Raw genomic sequence first — 26,076 nt, 5'->3', positions numbered from 1 at the left:
TGACTTTCAATTACAAAAAAATGAGGAAACATTATATGTTATATTTAAAATTTCTAAAAACGACTTTAAATTACAAAAATGAGGTAACCTTATATGTTATATTTTTCTTATATGTTATATTTTGATTTTTTTAAAATGACTTTAAATTAAAAAAATGTAAGTTTTTCTTAAGCATACGACTAAAAACATTAAAATGACATGTATTAGTTCGATGGTTGATCTGAAATCTTTCAAAACCATATAAAAGATAATTGTCAAAATAATTCAACTGTGGAAACAGCACTGTTCACTTTTTCAAGAATGAATTCGATGGAAAAAATAAGATTTTTGTGTCATAATTTGTTTAATGTCCAATTTGATCAACCTACGATATATTAATTATAGTTTAGTTCTACAATTTTTAATAAAAATTGACACGGTCAATCAGAAAGAAAGTATATAATAATAACAAAAATATATACATATATGTTTAAATAAAATAATAAAATATATAAAAAAATTTGTTGATAATATATACAAATTAACTCACTTTGGGCAAGATCTTATCCAGTTATCCTAGTTCAATAGAAAACTTAGAGCAACAACATTGGTACGTAGAATTTTCCCAACACAGTAATAATATACATTTATTGTTCTATTAATTTTTAAAAGAAAGAAAGTTAAGCAAGTTGATTTAGGATCTAGCAACATAGTTTCTCTTCGATTTTGGTGAATTTCTTCTCGAGAGACGTCTTTTACCATATCTCTCACTTACTTACATTATTATACGCTAAGATACTACATCAGATACCATTAATGCTAATGCTCTTAGAGCATCCGCAACAATTAGAATTCCATTAAATATCAAAAACACAAATCATTAATATTTTATTACAATTAATTTAAGTAATTATTTTTATTTACCATTTTAAAATTAAACTAGTATAAAAGTGGCACATGAATGTGTGAATTTTTATAAGTTCTAAAAATACTAGAGCCGGTGTCCGCGCTTCGCGCGGATTCCATGTATAATTAATGTAATGTTTTATTTAAATTTGGAGTTAAAGTTTCTGAAAGTGTGAGTTAAGTTTTGTTTTTTTTTTGATGTGAAGACGTAGGAACAAAATAGTTTGACAGTAGAAATAAATAATTGTCCAAAGGGAATAGAATCTGGTAGATAACGAAAAAGAATTAAAATAAGATCAGACATAGACGTCTGCGAGGTATATTGTGAATAGTCTTGTAGAGCGACCACTTTCTTTCGCCATGATTAGGGTATAGAGCTAACGATCTGAGGTAAGAGAGATAAGAATATGATCTGAGGTAAGAGAGATAAGTGTATAAATATGGATCTAGATATAAGGCGGAGGGGAGATGTAGAAGGTCGGTAAGGATCTTGAATGGAGGCTTTAAGGGAGAACATTAAAGTTCCAGCCCTTTCATCGGAGGCGTTTTGCGGGAAGTTTTGGGGGAGACAAAGAAAATCGCCATGCGGAAAAAGAAATGGGGGAGACGGCAATTAGGGTTACTGAGAGGATGAGAAAGCCTTAGCTTTAGTTTTACCAAAACGGCGATTAGGATTAATGGGATGGGCTGCGAGAAAGTTATTTACCTGGCCCACCGGCAAGTGTTGTGCACATCTATACTATTATTTGCGAAGTAAATTTTTGGAATCGAGGTCTCACGTTAAAAGTTAGAGTGGTTAATATCATTTATACCCTTAATGAATAAAATGGATAAATAAATTAAAAAATAAAAACGAAATTTTAATTGATTTGATTAGATTATTGATTAATAAGTTGACAAAAAAAGATTATTGATTAATAATAATATTAGTAAGAATTACCCAAAATCTGAAAATATAATTTAAGAAAGTGATAATTTCTGTATATATTATATTGTTATCTGAAAAAATCTTTTAGTAAAAAAGTAAAAACATAAATTATATAACTAAATATTAATCAAATAAAATTATTAATTATATAATTAAAAATAGAATATTGAATTATCCAAAATCTAAAAATATAATTAAAAAAAGATAATTTCTATAAATATATATATTGTATTGTTATCTGAAAAAGTATTTTAGTAAAACGTTAAAAACATAAATTATATAATTAAATATTAATCAAATAAAGTAAATTTTTTGAATCGAGCTCTCACGTTCAAAGTTAGAGTGGTTAATATTGTTTATACCTTTAATGAATAAAATATATAAATAAATTAAAAATAATAAAAACAAAATTTTAATTGATTTGATTAGATAATTGATTAATATTAATAATAGTAAGAATTATCCAAAATCTGAAAATATAATTTAAAAGGGAGATAATTTATGTATATATTGTATTGTTATCTGTAAAAGTCTTTTAGTAAGAAGTTAAAAACATAAATTATACAACTAAATATTAATTAAATAAAAGTTTTTAATTATATAATTAAAAATATAATATTGAGTTATTTTAAAATTTATTTTAGTAATGAATATAGTGTACAAAGAACTTTTCAAAAATTTATAAAAATATTTAAGTCCGCGTCGCGGGCAAAACATCTAATTTATTAAATTAAACATTTATCTAATTATTCTGTACTGTTTTACTGTTGTCGTCGTTTAGCTACAAATCGAATAAATATTTAGTAATTAAATTCTTCACTACAGAACACAGGCGTGTAATCCAAGACCTTGAATCTAACCATGCTATATTGCTTCAATCGTATGCTTCTGGGCCCCACATAAGCCGCTGTGTACAAAGCCCAAACGTTTTATTGCAAACGAAGCCCGAACGTTTTATTGCAATTTCAATTGGAAGCCCAATCCCAGTGACATGGCAATACGATAGGTTGGGATTATTTTGCACATGTGGCATCTCTCTTTAGCTTATTAATCAAATAAAATTATTAATTATATAATTAAAAATAGAATTTTGAATTATCCAAAATCTAAAAATATAATTAAAAAAAGATAATTTCTATAAATATATATATTGTATTGTTATCTGAAAAAGTATTTTAGTAAAACGTTAAAAACATAAATTATATAATTAAATATTAATCAAATAAAGTAAATTTTTTGAATCGAGCTCTCACGTTCAAAGTTAGAGTGGTTAATATTGTTTATACCTTTAATGAATAAAATATATAAATAAATTAAAAATAATAAAAACAAAATTTTAATTGATTTGATTAGATAATTGATTAATATTAATAATAGTAAGAATTATCCAAAATCTGAAAATATAATTTAAAAGGGAGATAATTTATGTATATATTGTATTGTTATCTGAAAAAGTCTTTTAGTAAGAAGTTAAAAACATAAATTATACAACTAAATATTAATTAAATAAAAGTTTTTAATTATATAATTAAAAATATAATATTGAGTTATTTTAAAATTTATTTTAGTAATGAATATAGTGTACAAAGAACTTTTCAAAAATTTATAAAAATATTTAAGTCCGCGTCGCGGGCAAAACATCTAATTTATTAAATTAAACATTTATCTAATTATTCTGTACTGTTTTACTGTTGTCGTCGTTTAGCTACAAATCGAATAAATATTTAGTAATTAAATTCTTTACTACAGAACACAGGAGTGTAATCCAAGACCTTGAATCTAACCATGCTATATTGCTTCAATCGTATGCTTCTGGGCCCCACATAAGCCGCTGTGTACAAAGCCCAAACGTTTTATTGCAAACGAAGCCCGAACGTTTTATTGCAATTTCAATTGGAAGCCCAATCCCAGTGACATGGCAATATGATAGGTTGGGATTATTTTGCACATGTGGCATCTCTCTTTAGCTTTTAAATTAGGTTCTTTTATATAGTAGGATAGGAGTTTAGAACTCATTTGACACTTCTCTTACTTCTTTACATTTTTAATTATTTTTAATTTTAAAAACTTGTCTTAAAAACCTTTATTGGAGGTTCTCTTAGACTATCAGAATTGATTAAAATGTTTTTTGTACATTAAATAATAAAAGAATATGAAAAAGGAAAGAGAAATAGTAGAGAGGCACACGGATCGTCTCTTCGTGAAGAAAATGCTAGAATTGTAGCAAACTATGTGCCATTTCTCAGTTTACTATTATACTATTAGTTACTGTTTTTTTGCTCATAGTTAGTTTTGTGTGAGAGATTTTAGTGGGTCTCTGCTGGGCGCCATTAGAGCATCACTAGGGGTGGAGCCCCGCGCAAGCGCGGGGACGTTAGCATAACCGAGATTGTGGAAGTACAAAGTGTTGATGGTGATGGTTTGTAGAGTTTGAGTGTAGATGTAAAGGTTGTAGAATTGTTAGGAGTTGTTTTAAGAGAAGAGGATTGGTGTATTTTCTATTATTATGCTTAGTGCAGATGTGGAAAGTGTGTAACATAAGCTTCCTTTACTATAACAGTGTTTTCTCTTCTAATTTATTTTTACAAAACCGAAATGTCAATGAAAAAAGAGTTTTTTAGAATGTCAATTAAGAATTGTTAAAGAGTACGTTCTGAAAACAATAAAATTAAGTAGAAAAACAGATTCAGAGGTACTACAATACTTCAAGTACTCAGCAAACGTAGCATTGACATTAGGTGAACCCTTTTGAGTAATGCGGTTTAAAAAAACATGAAACAGAGAAAATCTTGAAATGTATTGAAGAAGCATTGCATAGCAACTGAGAAATATAAAGAAACGGTAGGAGAGTTCGGGTCACATTGTTTTCATTTGAAAACATTACTCAGTTGAGTATGTGGGACCATCTTTGTCCGCTTCATTTGCTGACGTATAGGTGGCAGCAGCGGAAGTTGATGATTCCCCATATTCCATTTTTCCTTTTTTTTGTTTTCCATTGATGGTTAAAATCTGTAGAGTGGTGTATAAGTTAGTGTAAATAATATGAGACATGTGTAAACGTTTAGATTAGTTAATAGTACAATACCTCCTTGTTAAGAATGGCGCTCATTCCAGAGACGGTGAAGGTAGGGCGGTTGTCTGTTAAATTGTCTGTCGTCACATTTACATGATAAATAAATTTTTGGCCTTGAAGTTCTGCGATACATTTTGGGAGTCTATTGCGTAGACGACGATTCACCTGAAGTACGGTATAGGTTTTAGTGAGTATTAGAGTTTGCAGAAAAGGTGGAGTGTAAGAAATGCAAACCTCATCATCAAGTAGAGTTGCTGCACCTTGTTTAGTGAGCTTCATCATCTCATTGTCGAGCACCAAGAAAGTGGCATAATTTTCACCATCATCGACCAATAATTCAACCTTGTACCTGTATTAGACAATCATATGTATGATCAGAATCTAGAAAAGAGTGTATGTTTTATGGATAGGCATTGCTAGTTTCTAACCTCACAACAGTGGTGGCAGTGGTATCATGACACTGGTTGCAGGGGTGAGATGTGGCTGAGTTTCCAACTTCTTTCCCGCAGTGAGTGCAAGAGACATAGTACCAGCCCTTTTGTGCGACAACCTCAACAATCCGAGCTATGCAAGTAAAATAAGCTTCCTGTGTCATAAGAGACTGTGAATATGAAGCTCCATTTATTTAAATATGAAAAGGTTCAGAGATTTAAGACGGTGGTGTCAGTGTATTACAAACCTGGGTAGAAGAGTTGGAGAGGAACTTGCTGAGATCTCCCGGTGGGCTAAGTTCTTTGGTAGTGATCACTGTTTCTGCGTTGAGACTTGGTAAATCGTCGCCTATTGCATCGCTAAGACTGGAGTCAATGCTGTGATTAGTTTTTTGGGAGACAGCGTCATTTTATATAATTTGGTTATATTGAAAGACTTGTACCTCATCGTGAACTCTGTGATTGCAGCGAGATTGTTTCCGAAATAAAACTTGGTGGCAGCGGTGGAGTTGAGGTACAGGTGATCTGATGAAAGGATAATTATAGTGTCTTCAGAAATTGAATCTAAGTTACAAAAATATATTATTAAGTTACCTCCTTTTTTTTGTGGGTTTAGACTTGTGACCACCATGACAGACTTTGTGCTCTCCCCTGAGTTTAGAAGACCCTTAAACCTAGCAGCAGCTTCGTCCAGTAAGGACAAGTACACTTCGACGTTTCTGTAGATTATTGTGAAGGGGATACAGTAAGCAGGTGGAATTTTTAAGTCAATGTGTCTAATTTTAATTCTTACGGAGAAATGAGGAACCGAATGAGAATTGGTGAAATTATATCTGTGCTCAGTAGGCCAAAACCTTTCACAGATTTTATCACACCTACAACATCTGCAAGTTTATGAAAAATAACTTATTTTAAAAGCAAAAAGAGAATCTATATTCAATCAGATTATTTGTAATTATGGAAACAAACCGGGGAGTTCCAGATTTGTGTTGGCAAGGATGTGGAGATGGTCAGAGTTGCGAATCATAAATTTGTGGAGGTTGATGACAGGACCATTGTTGATCACCTTATGAAGAGATGTTTGGGCAATGAAACGGATCACAAAAGTGTGCTCTGTTGTCTTGTACATATAAGGGCAACTGTCTACTTCAAAGTGAGCAACTTCGTAGATCTGACCCTCTTGTAGACACTGACGGTAGAGTTTTGCCCACTCAGCAGGAATGAAAGCGTTGATCGATGAATCCTGAGTTACATTGTGTGATGATTACATACATCGAGTTTTCTACGTAAAGAAAGTAGAGCTTTATTTATGAATATGTATAGGGAAAAATGAGTATACCTTCTCATCAAGGAGAACCATAGTGATTCCCCTGATTTCATTGGAGTTGATCATGTTCGGGGTGTCCCAAAACCGGAGTAGTCGAGCATGGATTGTTTGGGAAGATCTACCCAAACGAAGAGAGTCGAAGGCTCTGTCATGTTGAGGTGGGTGAGAACCGAGGGGAACTTCGGAAGACATTTCGATAGCAGTTGAGTAGGTTTTAGGAAAGAGAATAACAGTATGGGGCTATGAAGATTCATCCCTCTCTGAGATTTGGCTACTTTATATAAGATGAGTTAACTTAACGGTTTCATCGCGTGGGAAGTGAGAGGGATTGTTGTGGATGGAAGTGGTCTAATTGAATAAGTTGTAATGGTTGGAGTTATGGTTAATATGAACGGAAGTAACCGAAGAGATGGATACGAAAAGTCTTTATTTGTGTAGTAGAAGAGAACATCGGTGTTTTCAACTGAATTTGATTTTCTCAGTCGGAGACGAAGAAGAAGAACTAAGATTCCTAATTGTGTAAAGTATAAATCGGCATTTTTTTAGGTATAATTCCGCAGACGTAGGTGGATGTTAATTTGGGCCGTAGTGGGTTTTATGGTTCAAAAGACTAAATACTGATTCGATATTGTGTTGGGCCCTAAAAGGGATAAAATTGTATATGAAAAAGCTCGTAAAAATAAATTGAATTCTTAGTTTTGAGAAAATTGGGCCATGTATCGTTCTTGTCTTCCGACATTGACTTTTCTTCTCTTCTGACAGGAAAATAGTTAAAGCTTTCTGCTCTTCCGACATTGAGTTTTCCGTCTACGGGCTTCTAATCACGCCACCCCTCCTGTTGCATGATTAATTTGTTTGGTTATAACTTCGTTACCGGTAATGGAATGTTTTTGAAATCGAGTGCTAACCTTGCTGGTTCATAATGAGAGGGGTAAGGAATTCTCCCTGCATCTCTGTGTCTTTGTCATATCCTGGAGTTTTAAGTCACTTGGGCCAGGATACATGTTGGATAATTGTTTCATTGACCATAACAGAGAAGTTCGTGTGACATACCTGATGTGTCTGGCAAACCGTTGAATGCTTCTCTATATACGATATTTGCGATCGTGTTCCGCAAGCTCCCGGGGCTGGTAATGTTCAAGATCTTTAGTCCTTTCGGTGTGGTCACCCTTGATAGCGCAACATATAGCTGACCGTGGCTGAAAACTGGTTTTGGCAAGTATAGAGCAACATTCGCCAGTGTTTGCCCTTGACTCTTGTTTATCGTCATTGCGTACGATACTCGAACCGGAAACTGGCGTCTTTTGAGGGTGAAAGGATGGCTGGACTCTGTTGGTGATAGTATGATCCTAGGAATCAGTACTTCTGTTTGCGTCGACGATGAAGAGGTTAGCACTTCTGCTTTTATAACTCTTTCTCCCAGGTTCGTCACTATAAGTCTTGTGCCGTTGCACAACCCCTCTGCTTGGTTTATATTGCGCAGGAGCATGATCGGAACACCAACTTTGAGGCAGATTCTGTGTGCTGGCAGTCCTGGGAACTCTAATGAGTTGAGATATTCCAATGGATAGGATAAATCAAACTGGCCTGAGTGTTTTTCGTCCTCAGCAAAACTGTCGCTGCTTAAGTACTCTTTCTCTCTCCCTGGAATTTTTGATAGCAAGTAAGTGTTGATCTCATCGACTGTATCATTCTTTGGAGTTAGTATAGCAGTATCCCTGATTTTATCCCAGTTCTTGTAGTCATTTATGAAATCTGTGAAAACAGATTGACATAAGATATCAAGAGGGTTCGAAGTAACGGGGAGGAGAAGTGTCTCGTTGATGACAATCTGATCTTCCGCAGCATCTTGGTTTATATTTTTTTGAGCCATCAGAGGTGCATTTCCGTTGCCAACTTGTAAAATCCATTGAGCGAAATCTTTTTCCTCTGATTCAACACGCATATTTCTGGATAGGACGTGAATATGACAGTGGTGCCAGAGGTGAGAACGGTTTACCGCTGCGTTGACTGTTTCTTGGCGTGTTCCCTGTGGGATGACTGGAAGAATTTGTCTGAAATCACCGCCTAGCAAGACAGTTATTCCTCCAAAAGGCTTCTGTGAAGCCTCTTTATCTGAGAGAGACAAGATATCTCGTAGCGTGCGATCAACGGCTTCAATAGCATGGCGATGTGCCATTGGAGCCTCATCCCAAACAATGAGATCCGCCTGGCTTAAGAAGTTGGAGAGGATTGTGCCGGTTATAACTTCACAGAAAGAATCTTCATATAGCTTCAAAGGAATCTTAAACCTTGAATGGGCAGTGCGACCTCCAGGTAGGAGGAGAGCAGCTATAGCAGATGAAGCAACAGGTATAACTTTTTTACTTCTTGATCGCAAAGCAGAGATGATGGTTTTGTATAGGAACGTTTTCCCTGTACCTCCTGCTCCGTAAATGAAAAATAATTTCCCCTGCTTTTCCAAAACTGATGTCATAACCTCATCATATATAATCCTCTGTTCTTCGTTGAGTTTTAAGAACATAAGTTGATGGATCCTTGTTTCTTCTGCTATGTCAAACTGGTATTCTTGAGCCATCTTTTTTTTCTTCATATCGTCTAGTATTGTTTGGCTCGGAAGAGGCATTCCCTTGAACTCAGTAAGTGATGTTTCATGGTTTTGTAGGAGAGACTCTATTTCAATTAGAGTATACTGCTGGAGTTCATGTGGACCGAGTTCAAGCTGTGGGAATCGGAGGATCCTTCGCTGGTGGCGTAAAACATCTTCGGACATATACTGCCATGTGTTGATCCAAAGCTTTTGTGGGTCTGAGATGCAACAGAAAACCAGAATCAATACAAAGAGCCGGCGAAGACAGCTAGGTGAAGACCATTGATTTGCTTCAGTCATTGCATCCTGCCATTCTTTGTCTCCATCGAGCAATCCCCTGGCTAAGCAGGCAGCTTGGAATGATTCATGTTTTGTGTCACCAACAGTGTATAAATCATCGTAGCCTGTAGGTCCTTTTACGATGCTCACCAAGATCCTAAGGTAATATCGATCACCAGCATTAGGATGGATATTCACAAGTCTGCCAATTGTTCCTTTTTGCTTCCGTTTAGAGTAAAGCTTGTTTGAGTTATCCCAGACAAACATGGTCAGCATTTGGATGTAGTTCAACTGTCTGGCCTCTTCGTACAGTCTGTTCATCTCAAACCATTCTGTAAGCATTGTTCTCCCATGTGTATATCTGCGTTCCACGTCTTCTAGGTCCTCATCCTCGTCATAAACTGCTGTTTGTTCATTAGGTAAATGGACAGGAAACTTCTGAACTGCCGGGCTGTTATGATGAATATCAAACTTAAAAGTTCTCCACATAGATTCACAAGCAGACAGGTACCGACCTTCCAAGTAATTGTCTATTTCGTTTATTGGTTTTTGTGAGGTGCTTGCTTGGTCGCTAGGAATCTGATCTCCATCTTTTTGAAACACAAACGCTGCTCTGTCCACGCCTTTAGTAATATACTTGAATAGGTATTTAATCGCCGTTGACTTATTGCACCATTCGACATTAACATGCGCCTTGTATTTCTTCAGGATTTGAAGATTGTGGGGAACAACGTAAGAATTGTCGAGGGTTACGTTACCTTTTTTGACCACTTGATCAGTTTGCCTCCGCCGGTACAGAACGTAACCAGAGTCATTGATTTGAGTGTGAGGAACGTAGCTCCGAGGAAATTTCTTGGTACACACACCATCTTCCATGCAAGGAGAACTTGGTCTATCTTTCCCACATGGACCATGCATCATGTGTTGCTCCACCAAACAGTAAGCTTCCGGATCTGTTTCTTTATCTGGCAATTCCGCTGAGATTATCTTATCTATATCAGAAGTGGTGGGATTATTAAAATCACCTTCTAGCCAGAGTAGTATATGAGCATGTGGCAAGCCTCGCTTTTGAAATTCGATGGTGTAGACCTCTGCATAGAATGATATATGTTATTAATAATATGTATGTTAAGAGGAAAGGTAGGTAGAAATTTTTTTTAAATTAAGAACCTGCTTTTGGGCGAGGAAAGAATAACCCTTTCTTGAAATCAGACATCAGCTCATCCAGCTTCATTTTAAACACTCTACATTCAAGGTCTGGACGATCATTTGGTTCGTCGGTCCCATACATTTGTAGATGGTTGGAGATTTCAGCCCACTTTGGATTGGTGGTCATTGTAATAAATAAATGAGGATTACCATACCACCGGCATATAGCCATTGCATCGTGGTATTTCTCAGCCATGTAACGCGGACTTCCTGTGTAAGAAGCAGGTAATATAACTCTTTTCCCTATAGACTTGGCATCCGTGTCTCCTTTAATGACTGCATCCTTGACATTGTTGTAAAGGTCTGCTCTTATTTTTTTTTGATTTAGTCTGAACCAGCGCAACCTTTCTTGCTCAATGGAGGTGTAGGCGTCAACTATATATTGATGGAGTAGACGCTTTGAGGTGACAATTGTCATGCCCTCTTCCAAGCGAGTTTGAAGCTGGTAAGCGAAGTACTCTCTCTTCGTGATGTAAGACCTTTGCCGAGTGGATCCATCAATGTTGACAACTTGGATGTTCTCGTTAAACCCTGATTGGCCATAAGGAAACAAAAGAGGGTACTGCAGTGTCATGTAGAGTGGATGCATATCACTTATATGTTGGAGGCCAGCTGATTTATGGTGAACAATGATATCCCTATCGCCCATATGCTCTGAAAAGTCTCCAACAATTAAACCAGCTATCTCATCAGTTGTAGGCATATCATATTGACGGCCTCGTTTTGGTTGACCTATCAATCTTATTCTGAACTCTGGGCAGCTGCTGTGTTCGTGAGCATCTCTAGCCTTTCTGAAAACTTTGGCCAAACAATTGTTCGCATCCATTGTTTCAATCAGCTGTTTAACAATGTCAGGATCAAGTTCTCCTGCTTTTGTTGTTCTTTTGACTGTAGCGATCCTATTCTTAACCTCATTTGCTGTATCAAAGATGTAGAGTTGGCTGAACTTTGGTGGTTTTCCAGCTTGTGGTACCAATGATCCTATCTTGTGGGCATTCTGACCGTGTATCCTTAAAGTGAACGGTCCAGGCTTGTGCATCACTTTTGAATCTAACTTGGCTCCCATTGACGTGAACGCAAGGATCGAATTGTACGTGCGGATGTTGTGCTGGAAGTGGGCAGAACTGAGCGTAGTGATGCTAATGAATGGGGAGGATGTGGTTCGGGTGGTAGCTTCACACGACCTTGCTGACAACATATACTGAAAAGGGGAGTTCTGTTGCTGCCTCTACTGCCTTTTTTCTCTTGTTCCCATACCAAAGCACGACAATAGGGGCATTCTTGAAGGTCATTAGCTTTACTTTTTTTTTTCTTGTGTCTCGATGCTTGCAGGCCTTCAGTCCTATCTGCATTTGATTGATACAGCAAAATACAGTGAGTAGAAGTTTTGCTGATATAGGGTAGCGAAGCTAAGACATAGGAATTGTTGTGAAGTGAAGAGGAATACTCTTTAGCTTGAACGCTTGTCTTCTGGCGATAATAATGGCCTTCCTCATTTGTCTAGCTTTCCGCTGTTCTCCTGTTGAGCATTGTTCTTTTAATAGTGTTCATGTTACGTAGATAATGTTAAGCTTGTAATAGGAAAAGCATACCTTTACGTTTGCATACAGAACATGCAAAACTTTGCCGGAATGGTTGATGCCCTGTAAATTGAAATCATGTTTTAATTATATGGGAAATAATTCATAAATCTGCTGTAAGTGAGGCGAATGCGATCACAAACCTGTGTTATGCATGTCATGTTGACTTTGTCCTGGAAATCGTTTACTCACGGCAGCTTCATGTGGTTCGATCATTTTCCCTTTCTTTCACTTAGGAGAGTATCTGTTTTAAACCGATCTGTTTTTCGCCAGAGTTATGTTTGATAACTATACAGATAAAAACTTTCATCGATTGAGGGCCTAGGCTTGGAGGCTGTTACGTTTTTACGCGACGTTTTTAAACGGCCGTAAAACTGTTTAATATTTTTAAAGGAAGTTTAATCGGCACGTCAAAGGAGTTGAGAGTTCAAGTTCTAGCATCATCCATTTTGTCTGTTCTGTTTCTTCCTTCCACAATGGATTTAAGGTTAGTGGTTAGCTGACTATGTTACAGATATGTATATGATTAGCATTATTCGTAAGTATATTAGACTACTGATAGATGGTTCTTACATAAATAATAATATAATATTTGCTCTTATTGTCAATGTAACCGTGGTGATTTATTTCCTAGCAGTAAAATAATGACCTACTTATTTTAAAAAATCTGACTGCATGGAGATTAATAACCCCAACATTCATTTTCGTATGCTTTTTTTTGGTATAGATATGATTTTAAAATGGCGTATATAACCGCCAGAAACTCGCGTAGATGCATATTTAATTTGTGATCCGTAAACTACATTTGTTTGAAAGTTAAACTTTTTAAAAGTGTTGATTGCTTGGATTTTAATAACTTGAGGCACACGTTCCCGTTTTAGAATTAAAAATGGTTAATACAATTATATTGAGAGCATGAATAGCCATTATAGTCTGATACAAATTTAAACAGGCTTGTATAGATTCAATCGTATTTTTTAAAACGTCTTCACTGCTTCAATCGTATTTACTATGCATTGATTGAAACGTCTAATTGTTAGATCTAACTTTATAGAATATAATTAACGTCAACCCATCGTGAATATTAAATTAAAAAGTCTTTCCTCATAAGAGGTAAGTAGACGGAAACATATTCCGAAACTGGAAAATACTGGAAAGTCTAAAAAAACAAATGCATAGTAATTATAGGTACTGATAATTAAAAAAACGGAAGCAGAATTGGGTTGACGGATCACAGCTTAGTAGCTTCACTCACGGGGACGTTTGCGGTTACCATCCTTCACTTGACCACCGGTTGGATTTGGATCATACGCTTCGCCTTCAACCGAGGCACCGGCGGAAGCAGATGTTTCACCACTCTCTCCACCAACAATTGAAGCTTCTTTGGTGTTGAAAGTCTGGTTAACGAATGAACATTTGTTATAGTGCGTCAGTCAATGTAAAATTTAACGGAATCATATTATAATACCTCAGGTTCGATGTGGTCACTTATTCCACAAACAGTGAAAGTGCGGTGATTTGGAGTGAAATTGAACGGGGTAACACGTATCTGGAACACGAATTCTTTTCCACCAAGCTCTCCTAGACACTGTGGGAGCTGCTCGCCCCCACCACCATTCATCTGCAATAAGTTAAAACATTTTGTAACTTCACAATGCAGTGCTATGCTTTGTATAATTTTTATGTTTTTTGAAAACAAACCTGTTCCACAGTTAGAGTTGCAGCATCTTTCTTAATGAGACTAAGCATCTCTCTGTCGAAAACCACAAAAGTGGCATTGTCATTCCCATCATCAACAGACAATTCAACACGGTACCTAGAAAAAAACGGATTTAGTGAGCACAATGGAAGGAAGTGGTCTCCAAGAAACAATGATTCCAATACTAAACTGTTAAAAATGCTCACTTTATAACACCGGTGACGTTGGCATTAACACAACGGTTGCAACGTAGAGAATTGCCTGATTGATCTAACTTTCTGCTGCAGCCAGTGCATGAAACAAAAGACCACCCATTCTGTTGGAGAACCTCAAGCACTCGAGCCTTGCAGATGAACTCTGCTTCCTGGGTCTACCAAGCGAACATCAAAACATCTTATAAGACTAATTCAACTCAGACGACATTTCCTACTTTGAATAAATATTACTGTTACCTGCTCATCAGAGTTGGAGATGAATTTGTTGAGATCTCTAATGGAGACATGTTCCTTTTTCTTGATCGATTCCTTGGTATCGATGCAAGGAAAAGCTTCACCAACTGGTCCTCCTAAGCTGAAAGCGAATCATATATGTTAGAAAGTGACTGATTCAAGATCAAAGTGGAATATTACCTAGCTGTGAACTGGGTGATGGCTGGAATATTCACGTCGAAATAAAATTTCGTGGCTGGGGTGGAGTTGAGGTACAAATTTCCTGCAGAGAGTAAGTGTTTGGGTTGCATCATAAATTAAACCCCAAAATAATTGAATTTACCAAAAGCAGTTTGAACCATAAATTTTAAAAGATCTTACGAACCTCCAAAGATTTTTGGATTCACAGTTGTGACCACCATAACAGACTGTGCTCTTTCGCCTGAGCTGATGAGTCCCCGAAAGGTTGCCGCAGCTTCATCCCATAAGGACAGATACACCACAACATTACTGCAAAAAGTTGTTTTAATGACGATGCCACGTCCATAAAAGTTTTTCAGATAAGTTTTTGTTAGCTTACGGTTCGATGACGAAGCGGACAACAACTCGAGTCATCACTGCAGCATCCTTAAGATCGGAACCTTGGACGGAACGAATCATTCCTACAACATCTGCAACGTTGAACACATATACTGTCTCAATCTCAGACCATAATTAAGACAATTTTAAAACTGAATAAAATTATTTCGACAATCATATATAAGAAATAAACCTGGGAGTTCCAAGTTCGTGTTAGCAAGTGCTTGAAGATGCTCAAACTTCCTGAGCATGAATTTTTGGAGGTTGATAATGGGAGCATTGACCAGGACTTCATCAATGGTTGTTTGCGGCAGGAACCGGATCACGAAAGGATTGTCTGTGATCTTGTACATGTTAGTGCATCTAGCAACCTCAAAGCGTGAAATTTTGACGATGGAACCACTTCGTAAACCTGGGCGGTAGTGACCGGAGCGAGCGGCAGGTATAAACCCATGGATCACAGAATTCTGAGATCAAAACAAAAGAATAAACATGTGAATAAATGGAATCAAACGGTTGGTCTTTCTCTAAAAGTTCGATCGTAAATAAAAAAAGTTTGATCGTAAATAAATGGAACAGTACCTGCTGATCAAGGAAAAGCAAGGTGATTCCCATGAATTCACCTTGCTTCTTAATGTTTCTGGAGTCCCAAAAACGCAGGAGGCGAGCCACGACGAACTGAGCAGATCGACCCAGGCGGAGATCGTCGAACGATGTCGGGGCAACAACGGCGGGAGCGGAGGAAGCCATCTTTGAGAGAATCTTTGGAAGCGGAGAAAAAAAATTTTAAGTGAGAGTGATTGAGAGCGATCCCCACAGCCTCATCCATCTCCTATTTATAGAATTAAGAATTATCAGACGAAGAATACCGAAACGTTACAGAGTTTATTGTAATTAAGACACAGTTAAAGAATACATTGAAGGTGGAGGAAGGTAAAGAGATGAGAAGGGGTGGCTTTTAAGGTGGAGGAAGGTAAAGAGATGAGAAGGGGTGGCTTTACAAAAAAACAGAATCAAAATCGGCGACTTCAACAATGGAAGAAGAAGACGACGACGCCCTAGAACAAAACCCGTCGTTTTCTTTCAATTATTCCCGTGAATTATTCAATAACACAGACCCAACCAAAAGCCCATACGATATATTACCGAACACACGAGCCCAAATTTAAATCACGCGAGACCCACATACAATATACCCTTCAAAAAAAAAACAGGAACCACACGGGACCCACAGAAATATACCCTTTCAAATAAAACAGAAAATACGCGGGACCCACAGGCATTAAAAAAATCTGACGTGGAGGCTCTTAGAAGAGAGAAAAGAGCCTCATTATATATATGATTTGTAGTCGATTTCTCAAAACTAATGAGATGATTGGTTGAACTATACATATAGAATTGTAGATGTATAATTTATGATGTAGCTTTTATGGTTGTAGTTTTATTTTTTCTGCTGTAGATAAATATTACAATTTCTAAAACACTGTAATAGTTGTTTTAAGAAAAAAAAAAAAGATAGAAAAAGGCTATAGACGTTATAGCAAGACATTAACTTTAAAAATAAAGTTACATCATAACTAGTTATGATTAGTGCTTTAAAAATAAATAAAGCCAAAACCCTAAGTTAAAACCCAACCATTCACTATCTAAGCCTCTCATATTATTATATTAATAATTTGACTTATTATTATTTTTAAAGTGTAAAATAAAGTTAGATAAATTAAAAGAAGACACATTGATACTATATAGTTTCTTAAGAATTGTGTAGTCTTTTCTTGCACAGATTCTTTACCTTTTGATGTTTCTCTCTCCTACTCTTTAGTTTTTTATTAATTTTTGTAGCAACAGACTCTTCTAAAAAACACTGATGCGAGTGCTTTTAGAATCTGATATTAAAAGGGAAATTTGGACTCATGTACATAATAAAAAAAAAATTAACGCAATGCACATAACAATTAAGAGGATACAATATGTTATATAATATCATGTAAAGTGCCAAAATTATCCTTACCTGCTGCGAGTGGAAATGAAAGACGTGTCTTAACTCATCTTTACCTTAGAAACTGAAGTTTTTTGCTGTTGCTTCGCCCTAAGAACACGATTTGGAGGGATCAAGTGTGCATCAGAGATGGAGAAGCACAAAACTTTTACTCTGTGACAACGTGTGCGTCATACCGACAGAAGTGGGCTACGAAAAGTTAGGTTAATTTCACGGCGGCGCGAGTTTCTAACAAAAAACATCGAATCAAGGTACGTCCAGTTTGATTGATCTCGAAGCCATCCTGCCGTGTATTAAACAAACTTACATAGGAACCTCTGTTAATTTTTCAGATCTGGTTGAAAGGGGTTCCCAGCGGGCAACGAAAAAGGTAAAGTGACATGAATTTTTTTCTTTTCCAAACTCAGTTATGATTTTCTTATTTGGGTCCTTGGAGCTCTCCTTATCTATATCTGTGTTGTCTTCGTCTGTTGTCCAACATGAGTTTCTGGGATCGGGTGTGGGAGAAAGTGATGTATGAAGTAATATGACTAGAATATTCTAGAGATTATAATAGTTTAGTTACAAGGTTAAGATGAAATAGTTCAATCTACAAACATAGACCGCCCTATACAAATCCTCATGTATCCCTGTGATTAATGGCGTTAATTCTTCGCTTACAACATATGTAAACTGTTCGTATTATATTTTACACCATATGGTTGCGTCTTGTTTTGAAAGTATGTTGTATAGTAGATAGTCTTACTATATTCCATATGTGTTAATGGTATATTATATTTTATATCACATGTCTTGCTTCAGTGTTTTTGTATAATATAGTGGTAAACAAATGTCTAGCGTTTTTACTTGTATATGCCTTTGTACTGACTTGAATATTTTCTTTCCATGTCTATGATGGAGGAGTTAGGATTGCCGGAGTGTTTGTATACAGTGGAAGCGTTCTCAACCTTCAACCTTGCACAACTTGCACCGTTGGCATCTCAACCGCAATGGCTTCGAGAAATGTTGTAACTGTATTCTTTATGTTGTATTTTCTACTATGTCGCTTAACATTAACTGGTCTACTAAACTCTGTATGCCTCCCATATTTGTTTGCTTCACCGGTTACACATTGTTTTCTTTGTTCATCTTCACTTTAACCAACATTTACAAGTATGGAATCTTTATTTCATTAGGTTTTAAATTTTCCTTTTTTGCCCACTTTCTTTTACTCTCATTAGTAGGTAACGATTTAGATGGCGCTTTGACATTAATATTTATTGTGTCTTTCTCAAAGACAACAAGTTCATCTCCTAAAATGCTTATATCCTTCATGCAGTCAAATTAAGCGACCATCACAATATATCACCACATTACTATATTAGAGACGATTATAGAATAAACTAATTAAGAGACGATTGACTATACATCTATAAAGCACACATGGGCAGAGTTCATTGCCGCGTGTTAATTAACACAAAACGCGCTCTAAAGAAAAAAACGGTCTCATTTGTGTGTAAATTGTCCCATCCACGAAGGCTACAGTTGCGATGGCTATATTTTTTATTTTAACTCCTCTTATGAATATCTAGCAAATTCACCCATATTAAAATCTCATTGCTAAATATAAAAATGACATAAAATATATTACATGTTTAAAGTCTGTTAATATCATAAAAATATTACAGTTATTATGTCTATTTGATTATTGTTCTGAAAATAAGTTTTTTTAGTGTTAAAAATGAAAAACATAAAAATAAGTTAATAACTTGATTGTTTTTATCTTTTAAGTTAACTAGTTTTGAATAGTTACATAACTGAAAATTATCATGTATGATTTTATCAAAAATCAAAATATTTATAAATTTAATAATATTTTATAGTTAATTTTAAGTAAATACATACATACAGCACTGTACCACACTAGCTAACAAGTAATAGTGTGTGAAAGTTGCGTTATTCGGATGAAATAAACAGACAAAAATATTTTGTGACTGCATTACTTTGTAAAAAACATTCTTGAGATTGCATTTTTACTTGTTACTGCTGACATTTATATTTTTAAAATCACATCAATTCCAAATATGCACCGCACTATGGTTGCTGACATTTATAACTTCAAAACGATATCAATTCCAAATATGCACCGCACTATGGTTTCCGTTCATAACCTAAAAGATACACATCTCGATGACATGATAATAACTTTAATAATATGATATAAAATTGATAATATTTTATGACATTAATAATACTGACGGTATCTCAATATATCTCCTTCTCTTTCCCCTCCATTTCATGCCTTCACCAATTTTCCCTCCTTATATATAGAGACAGAGCTACGTGACTCAAAACACAACACAAGTTTCTCTGTTTCATTAAACACTCAAAAAAAATAAGTTGGAGTCCAAGTGTACAATGGTGGGAACATTAAACCGTGCGGGTGACGTAAGAGCATTCGACGAGATGAAAATCGGCGTGAAGGGTCTCGTCGACGCTGGAATAAAAAAAATTCCACTCATATTCCATAACCCGCAAGCCACGGTAACTAACCCTAAACCTCCTTCTACGTTGACTATCCCAACAATAGATATGGGAGGTGGCGTGTTCGAGTCCACGGTCACAAGAAAGGAAGTGACTGAGAAGGTTAAAGACGCCATGGAGAAGTTCGGTTTCTTCCAGGCGATAAACCATGGGATTCCACTCGAGGTCATGGAGAAGATGAAAGATGGGATCCGTGCGTTTCACGCGCAAGATCCAGAAGCGAGGAAAAGGTTCTATAGCCGTGAAAAAACCAAAGCGATTAAGTATAACTCTAATTCTGATCTCTATGACTCTCCTGCTGCGAGCTGGAGAGATACCTTAAGTTGTTTTATGTTCCCTGATGTTCCAAAAACCGATGACTTACCAGATATTTGTAGGTACGAACACGGCTTCTCTTGTTTTAAATTAATACTAACTTCATTAGTTTTTGTTTGATGGGTTTTGAGAGTTTATTTTATGTGAATTTTTTAGGGAGATCATGTTGGACTACTCAAAGAGAGTAATGATGTTTGGGGAGTTAATCTTTGAGCTTATATCAGAATCCTTAGGCCTGAATCCTAACCACCTCAAAGAAATGGATTGTGCAAAAGGTTTGTTGATGCTCTGTCATTGTTACCCGCCGTGTCCTGAGCCAGACCTAACGCTGGGCGCCACTCAGCATACAGACAGATCTTTCATCACTATACTTCTTCAAGACCACATTGGAGGACTTCAAGTTCTCCATGATGGATACTGGATCGATGTTCCTCCTAATCCGAATGCTCTTATCCTTAACGTTGGTGATCTACTACAGGCAAGTTGTTGTTTACACTTATAATCAAATGGTCTATATGGAAGAAAATATGGTCATCATTTTTTTTTTTTTTGCAGCTTATAACGAACGACAAGTTTGTGAGTGTGGAGCATAGAGTTTTGGCAAATGGAGGTGAAGAGCCGCGCACTTCGATTGCATCTTTCTTTGTGCATCCTCCTTCAACAAGTCCGAGAGTATATGGACCCATCAAAGAGCTTTTGTCAGAAGAAAACCCTCCCAAGTACAGGGAAACCACTTCAGAAGCTTCCAACCACTATGTCGCTAGAAAACGTGATGGGAACAATTCGTTGAGCCATTTAAGGATTTGAACAAAACGGGTGAACCTGATCAGAATCTCTGTTGTTGTTTCCAATAATAATTTAGTACACACACGCACAATATGGTTTCTGAAATTACTACATGTTTTTTTTACGTTTGAGAAAAATAATAAACTAGATGTTGAAGTTCCAATAAAATGTTTATCACGTTTGATCTAATAAGATATTACCGTCTACTATTTAAGAATACTCTGAATTAAAGGAATTGAAGAAAATGGAATGTCAACAAATGGAATGACAGAAGTTATAAAATGGAATGAGAGAAGTTATAAAATGGAATGAGTAGTCGTTGAAAAACATTTTGAAATATAAATGGTAACCTTTTAAATGAATGAAATGGAATGGAAGTAACTATAATTTAATACTAGATTTTGATCCGCGCTTTCAAAGCGCTTGTTTATTTTTTTTTTTTAATTGATAAATATTTAGTAAATGTCATATTTTCATATATTTGTGTTTTATTTTATAAAAGACTTAAACTTTTTATCTTTATTTATCGTATTTCATTTTAAATGACTATTTATGTTAAAAAAATTAAACATTATTTTTTAAATGAATTAAGTTGGTATAACTCTGATAAATTAATTTTATTATGTGGTTAATTTTTTAATAAAAAATTATATACTTTTAATAAAGATTTATACTTTTCAATGAAAAAAATTTAATTTTTTTATGAATGCTTAAATTATATTAAGAAAAGAAAAAAATAATTAAGGATAGTTGAAAAAAAATTATTTAAACTTGGACTCAATGGTCCAAAGGAAAAAAAAATGTGAGAATTGGATCTGATTTCTTAATCGGTCCAAATGGCCTAAGAGAGATCTGATGTGAGCTGGATCAAAAAAAAAAAGACCCAATATAGATGTGTTATTAATATTACTTGATTGCCTTTAATGAAACATGCAATGTTAGTAAAGAAAGGGCAAGCTAAGGTAATTTTAAAAATAGGATCCTGATTTAATAGTATAGATAAAGAGAATTATGAATATAATAATAAAATTTATCTGAAATAAAAATGCATTTCATTAAAAACTAGAAAATATGTTAAATAAAAAGTTAGTGAAAAATAAAAAGAAAGCAAAAATATTTATTTAAAGTTAAACTAACGAACAATAGAAAAAACAAAAACACAAATTCATCTACCTATCTATCTATCTTTATATATAAAGTACAGTTTGAATCCCTCCTAGGCCATCCACAGCATCCACATAGGAAATTCGCCTTCTGTACGTCCGCCACGTCACCTGTCCTCAGGCCAAAACTCATCGTTTGATTAAAAGGTACGGGCCGCTGCGTTTTAATTATATGTTTCTTATGTTTTTGTGGGCCTTATATTTCTTTATTCCCGTGTTCAGCCCGAATACGGACCAGCTGCAATATTCTTAGGGTTTCATGTTCTTCTTCCAACAACGAAGAGTCTTTTTCTATGATCTCTGTCGGATACAGCTATAACGTTTTGTCTTCTCTTCAGATGAATTAAAACATTTCTTCTAATTGATTATCATGCTCCTTGACTCCATCACCTCTCTTTGATTTCTCTGAAAGACGGTGTCTCTACTTCTACAAAAGGTTAGTCTTTCTTTTCTTGAGCATCATCATCTGAAACTTTTTCCTTCCCACTACATTTTTTCTAATTACCTTCTTCCCACACCTTCGGATGAAATCCTCCAGTCGTTGTTCCCAAACCGTCGAATATATTTGTTTGGCAGCTATAGAGTGGACAAATCGAAGCTAATTTGTGCTTCCTTTCAGATTCAATAATGGTAGAAGATGAACTCTGGTACGGAGTGATGATTCGCTACAAAGAGTGTAAGTCGTTTTCTTCTTGATCTGTCTCTCACATCTTATTTACACATTTCACGATTTAGAATTGAAAACTATAATCTCACCAATCAAATCAACAACAAAAAATTTGCATGTTTTTTTAGTTATAATATTATAACATTTGTTTAATCTGCATTTGAAGTTTTCGGTAACGTGACTTATATGTTATACTGCAGATTTCCTGACATCATCTTTATGCTACACGAGAACTTGGACTGAGATGAAAAATATTGAGCTTTGATATGCATTAAGTTTTAGATCTTTCAGCCTCATGCCATGTTCATATGTCGATTTTTTGAAAATTTGACTGAGTGGAATATGCATTCTTCCGCAAAGGATCGTGAATATGACTCAAAGAGACATGTATGTTCATGATCGAAACAACGATGGTTTTGTTTCTTTCTCTGAATGTGTCTTCTCTTTTGAATTAATCCATGGACGAGAGCAAGCTCAAGAGATGCTCCACTTCATCCACCCATGTAATTTTCTTCTTCTTTTTAATCACTTTATTTTTTCTGTTTATATTTTTTGTTTTGTTTTTCTTAGGCTGAAGCAGCTGATTAGGCGACAGATCCTTTGCAAAAGGGTAAGAAAATAATTGAGTTACACACATTTCTGAGATGCTTTTGTGGTCTATATTATTTTAATCTAATTGAGCATGCGACCCTGTAACATGTAATACAGAGAGCGTAGGTACAGAGCTTTTGGAGACTTAAGTTGGTTTAGTATGGTTAAGATGGACCTTGGAGATGAATATATTTTCTCGGTCCTAAATCCTTTTGGATTCTTTCCTTTAGTACTTCAACAGCAGCTCTGTGAATGAAATCTTTATATGGAGAAAAATCGCCTCTGTTGACTTAGATTAGGGTCCTTCACCAATCTACAAGCAGTTCCTTACGCCAGGCGGTGTATTCACAACTATAAAAGGTCAGTCTTCATCCCTTGAACATCATTCTCTTCGTTCGTAAAACACCAAAGAAAACCTATTTAAAGTATAATGGCTAATTCATCAATTCTTCTTGCTGATTTGAAAGACGAGCGATGTTCCTCCACCGTTGAGGTGCGACTGCTCAGATTCTTGGCAGCAAGGAATGTCAAACTCGGTGGCGAGCTGATGGCATCGATATGCTTCTCCTCATGATTCTAAGGTTATTATGTTCTTAACTTATGATTATCAGACCTTTGCATTCATATATTCATTGAATCACTTTTGAATGCGAAATTTAGAACCCGTTAGTTGATTATGAATTCTTCTTCACGTCTGTTTCTCAATGCCACATCAGGGACACATAGATGTTTCAACAAGGAGACTTATGCAGGGGAAAGTTACTTTTACAAGTAAGTATCTTGGTGATTATTAAATGATTAACTATATGAGTACGTTATATTACTTATCATGCACTCAATCTGCCTGGATATTGTTCATCCATGTAGGCTGGTCTCCAAAGATACTGGGAATACATCAGCAGCTTCACTTCTTAGAGGCTATGCAAAGGTTGAACGTTTGACCATGGCTGATCACAGAGTTCATCATCACTACTCCATCTCAGGTTGTACAACTAGCTTTAAAATTTGTTAGTCCTGCATTTTTGAACTTTGTATGTGACTCTAATATTCAAAGAATGTAGGAGATTGACTTCGTTTGCCTGCACCGGGAAGGTCAACGGCATCGAGATGGACAAAGGGTGGTGTTAAGTTTGTTGCTCCAAGTGTACTAAGAAACTTCAGTGGACTGTCTCATCCGTTACCTGCGTGCACTGCAACAATACTAATGTTGTTGGTGTCCTCCGGTATGTATCATTCAGTAACACTTTATTATCAATCATTTGCACCAAAAGTCCACACACGCAGATATACCCCTGATTTTAAATGCATGTTTACTGACTGATATCGTGTGGAGATGACCATTGCTAATGATACTGGTGAAGGTCTATTTGATGGTTTTGATTGGGAAATGACAAACTTACATAACATCAGTGCCTATGAAGCTGGTTCTGTTGGTACGTCAATTTCAGCACATATCATTATCCACCAGTTTGCTCTGAATATGTTCTAAAATACTTCCAACCAATCATTGATCACTTAGGTTGGAGAGTTTGTGAACCCATAGGAAACTCAGGTCTCCCCATTTTTTGCAGACATGCAGGAAGCACCGACTACTGGAGCAGCTCCAAGTGGTGCCGACAATAAAAAGCCTCCAGCTGGAGCAGCTTCCAAGATGGCCAAGAAAGCATGGATGACATAGGTTAAGATAATAAGAGCTATGGATGCAGTATTTCCTCTTTAAATAATGTTAACACATCAGTGTTTGTTTACAAGTTTGGTTTTGTTTTCCCCCTCTGGAGCTATGTTTGGTTCGGACAATCTTTATAAAATATAAGTTCTTTTTTAAAACAAAATATGTCTAAGTTTAAATTAGTCGATATGTTACTCATGTCATTTAACTACTCAGGATTAGTTTTTTTGTTTGTTTTTGTCTAGGATCCATTACTTAGGATTAGTTTAAGTACGCGACACTCAAATTCTACTTCAAATAAAAGGGGTTTTAAGGGTCAACTATCATATAACATAATACTATCCAAGTACGTGTCCTAGCGATGTTTTAATCTTTCTCTAATTTAAACTATTTTTTTCATGTCATGTAATCACCAAGGTTCAATATATATATATATATATACGCAACACTCAAATTCAACTTTTAGAAAGAAGGTCAACTATAAAATAACATAATGGTATATAAATACGTGTCTGGACGAACTTAGACAATCTATATAAGTTTAAAATTAATTAGAAAATAGCCATATACAACCAGTGCGAGTTGGAGAACCAATGGCTAAGCAGAACAAAATAAACTTTCGATTCTTATAAAGCTTAAACACACACTTTAAGATACGAATTGTGTATACAATTTGTGACGCAACAAGTAAATGAAACTCTTAGAGTGATACATTATGGTAGACTGGCTGTGTGATCCATTAATAATCTATAACCAATAAAAAAATAGAAAACATACAAAAGGTGCCACATACATGATGCTCAAATACAGGAAAATACAAATATACACACAGAACGTAGGTCTAATGTAGTATACGACAAAATCCATCGTACAGAATACGCCAGACTGACTTATCCTCAAACATCATCATATTGGTATTGAGTTGTCTTGAACAAGATTAACATGAAAGCTCTGTGAATTGAAACAAGAAATCAAACCCAAATACCACTCCTTACGAGTCCACAACAAAATAAACTCCAAGTGACCCCTAAATATGAGCTAAACATCTTTAAAAACAACTAACATCAAGACAATTCTAATCCAACTCTACAAAATATATACAACCACTAGGAGAGGCAAAATAAAACATACCATCAAGACCGTCCCAGATTATAGTAAGACTCTGTTCAAAAAAAATATTAACTATATATTTAACAATGTAATGAAATAATTTTAAGAATTAATAGTTTTATCTATAAATATTTGAGGTTTCTTTTCGAATTATAAACTATAAATTTAATAATATATTAAAAATTTTGAAATTTTCAAACAAATTTATGTATTGGTTTTGAATTTTTTTAAATTTATTTTATTTT

At 35.4% G+C, this 26,076-nt stretch overlaps 4 protein-coding genes and 2 long non-coding RNA genes across 9 annotated transcripts; 3 read left to right on the top strand and 3 right to left on the bottom strand.

Annotated features, from left to right (window-relative positions):
• Positions 1-4,693: 4,693 nt before the first annotated feature.
• Positions 4,694-6,836, bottom strand: LOC125608222. The gene is made up of 10 exons (XM_048778204.1): positions 6,657-6,836; positions 6,287-6,560; positions 6,126-6,201; positions 5,912-6,036; positions 5,761-5,842; positions 5,566-5,695; positions 5,315-5,487; positions 5,121-5,235; positions 4,899-5,051; positions 4,694-4,822 (listed from the first exon to the last, which is right to left on the bottom strand). Exons 1-10 carry the CDS (start codon positions 6,834-6,836, stop codon positions 4,694-4,696), a joined length of 1,437 nt encoding a protein of 478 aa, XP_048634161.1.
• Positions 6,837-7,547: 711 nt separating this feature from the next.
• LOC106448587 lies at positions 7,548-11,788 on the bottom strand. Its single transcript, XM_048778203.1, has 4 exons — positions 10,684-11,788; positions 8,259-10,604; positions 7,698-8,177; positions 7,548-7,615 (listed from the first exon to the last, which is right to left on the bottom strand). The coding sequence occupies exons 1-4, from the start codon at positions 11,786-11,788 to the stop codon at positions 7,548-7,550; spliced, it is 3,999 nt and encodes a 1,332-aa protein (XP_048634160.1).
• A 1,575-nt stretch (positions 11,789-13,363) lies between these two features.
• LOC106446612 lies at positions 13,364-16,060 on the bottom strand. The gene is made up of 11 exons (XM_013888385.3): positions 15,925-16,060; positions 15,591-15,840; positions 15,202-15,475; positions 15,010-15,100; positions 14,815-14,939; positions 14,631-14,712; positions 14,454-14,571; positions 14,208-14,371; positions 14,004-14,118; positions 13,771-13,923; positions 13,364-13,699 (listed from the first exon to the last, which is right to left on the bottom strand). Exons 2-11 carry the CDS (start codon positions 15,756-15,758, stop codon positions 13,550-13,552), a joined length of 1,440 nt encoding a protein of 479 aa, XP_013743839.2. The 5' UTR covers positions 15,759-15,840; positions 15,925-16,060; the 3' UTR covers positions 13,364-13,549.
• On the top strand, positions 15,625-16,115 carry LOC125608264. The gene is made up of 2 exons (XR_007339237.1): positions 15,625-15,931; positions 15,972-16,115. It is a non-coding gene; the product is annotated as an uncharacterized LOC125608264 (long non-coding RNA).
• Positions 16,116-19,355: 3,240 nt separating this feature from the next.
• On the top strand, positions 19,356-20,850 carry LOC106352033 (probable 2-oxoacid dependent dioxygenase). Its single transcript, XM_013791720.3, has 3 exons — positions 19,356-19,907; positions 20,002-20,323; positions 20,401-20,850. Exons 1-3 carry the CDS (start codon positions 19,405-19,407, stop codon positions 20,650-20,652), a joined length of 1,077 nt encoding a protein of 358 aa, XP_013647174.2. The 5' UTR covers positions 19,356-19,404; the 3' UTR covers positions 20,653-20,850.
• Positions 20,851-22,080: 1,230 nt separating this feature from the next.
• On the top strand, positions 22,081-24,879 carry LOC125608263. 4 transcript variants are annotated; one of them, XR_007339236.1, is made up of 11 exons: positions 22,081-22,230; positions 22,414-22,470; positions 22,662-22,964; positions 23,032-23,071; positions 23,170-23,412; positions 23,520-23,633; positions 23,769-23,823; positions 23,920-24,035; positions 24,114-24,275; positions 24,386-24,485; positions 24,624-24,879. It is a non-coding gene; the product is annotated as an uncharacterized LOC125608263 (long non-coding RNA). The 4 variants fall into 4 exon arrangements; XR_007339234.1 differs by having other exon boundaries at positions 22,082-22,230; positions 24,414-24,485; XR_007339233.1 differs by having other exon boundaries at positions 22,082-22,230; positions 24,414-24,485; positions 24,572-24,879.
• The last annotated feature ends 1,197 nt before the right edge of the window (positions 24,880-26,076 follow it).

The sequence above is a fragment of the Brassica napus genome, chromosome A4, assembly GCF_020379485.1.
Source record: "Brassica napus cultivar Da-Ae chromosome A4, Da-Ae, whole genome shotgun sequence".
Taxonomy (NCBI): domain Eukaryota; kingdom Viridiplantae; phylum Streptophyta; class Magnoliopsida; order Brassicales; family Brassicaceae; genus Brassica; species Brassica napus.
The sequence above is the reverse complement of the archived record's forward strand: the minus strand, read 5'-3'. Positions and strand labels throughout refer to the sequence as shown.

What these genes read in the sequence shown, in the direction of transcription:
- LOC106448587 (XM_048778203.1), bottom strand. Translation starts at nt 11,788, where the DNA reads ATGGGAGCCAAGTTAGATTCAAAAGTGATGCACAAGCCTGGACCGTTC. An exon ending in CTTTCCTCGCCCAAAAGCAG is followed by an intron (nt 10,605 to 10,683) that starts GTTCTTAATTTA and finishes CATTCTATGCAG; the next exon opens with AGGTCTACACCATCGAATTT. An exon ending in AGAGTACTTAAGCAGCGACA is followed by an intron (nt 8,178 to 8,258) that starts GTTTTGCTGAGG and finishes TAGAGTTCCCAG; the next exon opens with GACTGCCAGCACACAGAATC.
- LOC106446612 (XM_013888385.3), bottom strand. Translation starts at nt 15,758, where the DNA reads ATGGCTTCCTCCGCTCCCGCCGTTGTTGCCCCGACATCGTTCGACGAT. An exon ending in TGCTTTTCCTTGATCAGCAG is followed by an intron (nt 15,476 to 15,590) that starts GTACTGTTCCAT and finishes TTTTGATCTCAG; the next exon opens with AATTCTGTGATCCATGGGTT. An exon ending in TCTCCAACTCTGATGAGCAG is followed by an intron (nt 14,372 to 14,453) that starts GTAACAGTAATA and finishes TTCGCTTGGTAG; the next exon opens with ACCCAGGAAGCAGAGTTCAT.
- LOC125608222 (XM_048778204.1), bottom strand. Translation starts at nt 6,836, where the DNA reads ATGTCTTCCGAAGTTCCCCTCGGTTCTCACCCACCTCAACATGACAGA. An exon ending in CACAAATCTGGAACTCCCCG is followed by an intron (nt 6,202 to 6,286) that starts GTTTGTTTCCAT and finishes ATAAACTTGCAG; the next exon opens with ATGTTGTAGGTGTGATAAAA. An exon ending in CAACTCTACTTGATGATGAG is followed by an intron (nt 5,052 to 5,120) that starts GTTTGCATTTCT and finishes ACCGTACTTCAG; the next exon opens with GTGAATCGTCGTCTACGCAA.
- LOC106352033 (XM_013791720.3), top strand. Translation starts at nt 19,405, where the DNA reads ATGGTGGGAACATTAAACCGTGCGGGTGACGTAAGAGCATTCGACGAG. An exon ending in GACTTACCAGATATTTGTAG is followed by an intron (nt 19,908 to 20,001) that starts GTACGAACACGG and finishes TGAATTTTTTAG; the next exon opens with GGAGATCATGTTGGACTACT. An exon ending in ACGTTGGTGATCTACTACAG is followed by an intron (nt 20,324 to 20,400) that starts GCAAGTTGTTGT and finishes TTTTTTTTGCAG; the next exon opens with CTTATAACGAACGACAAGTT.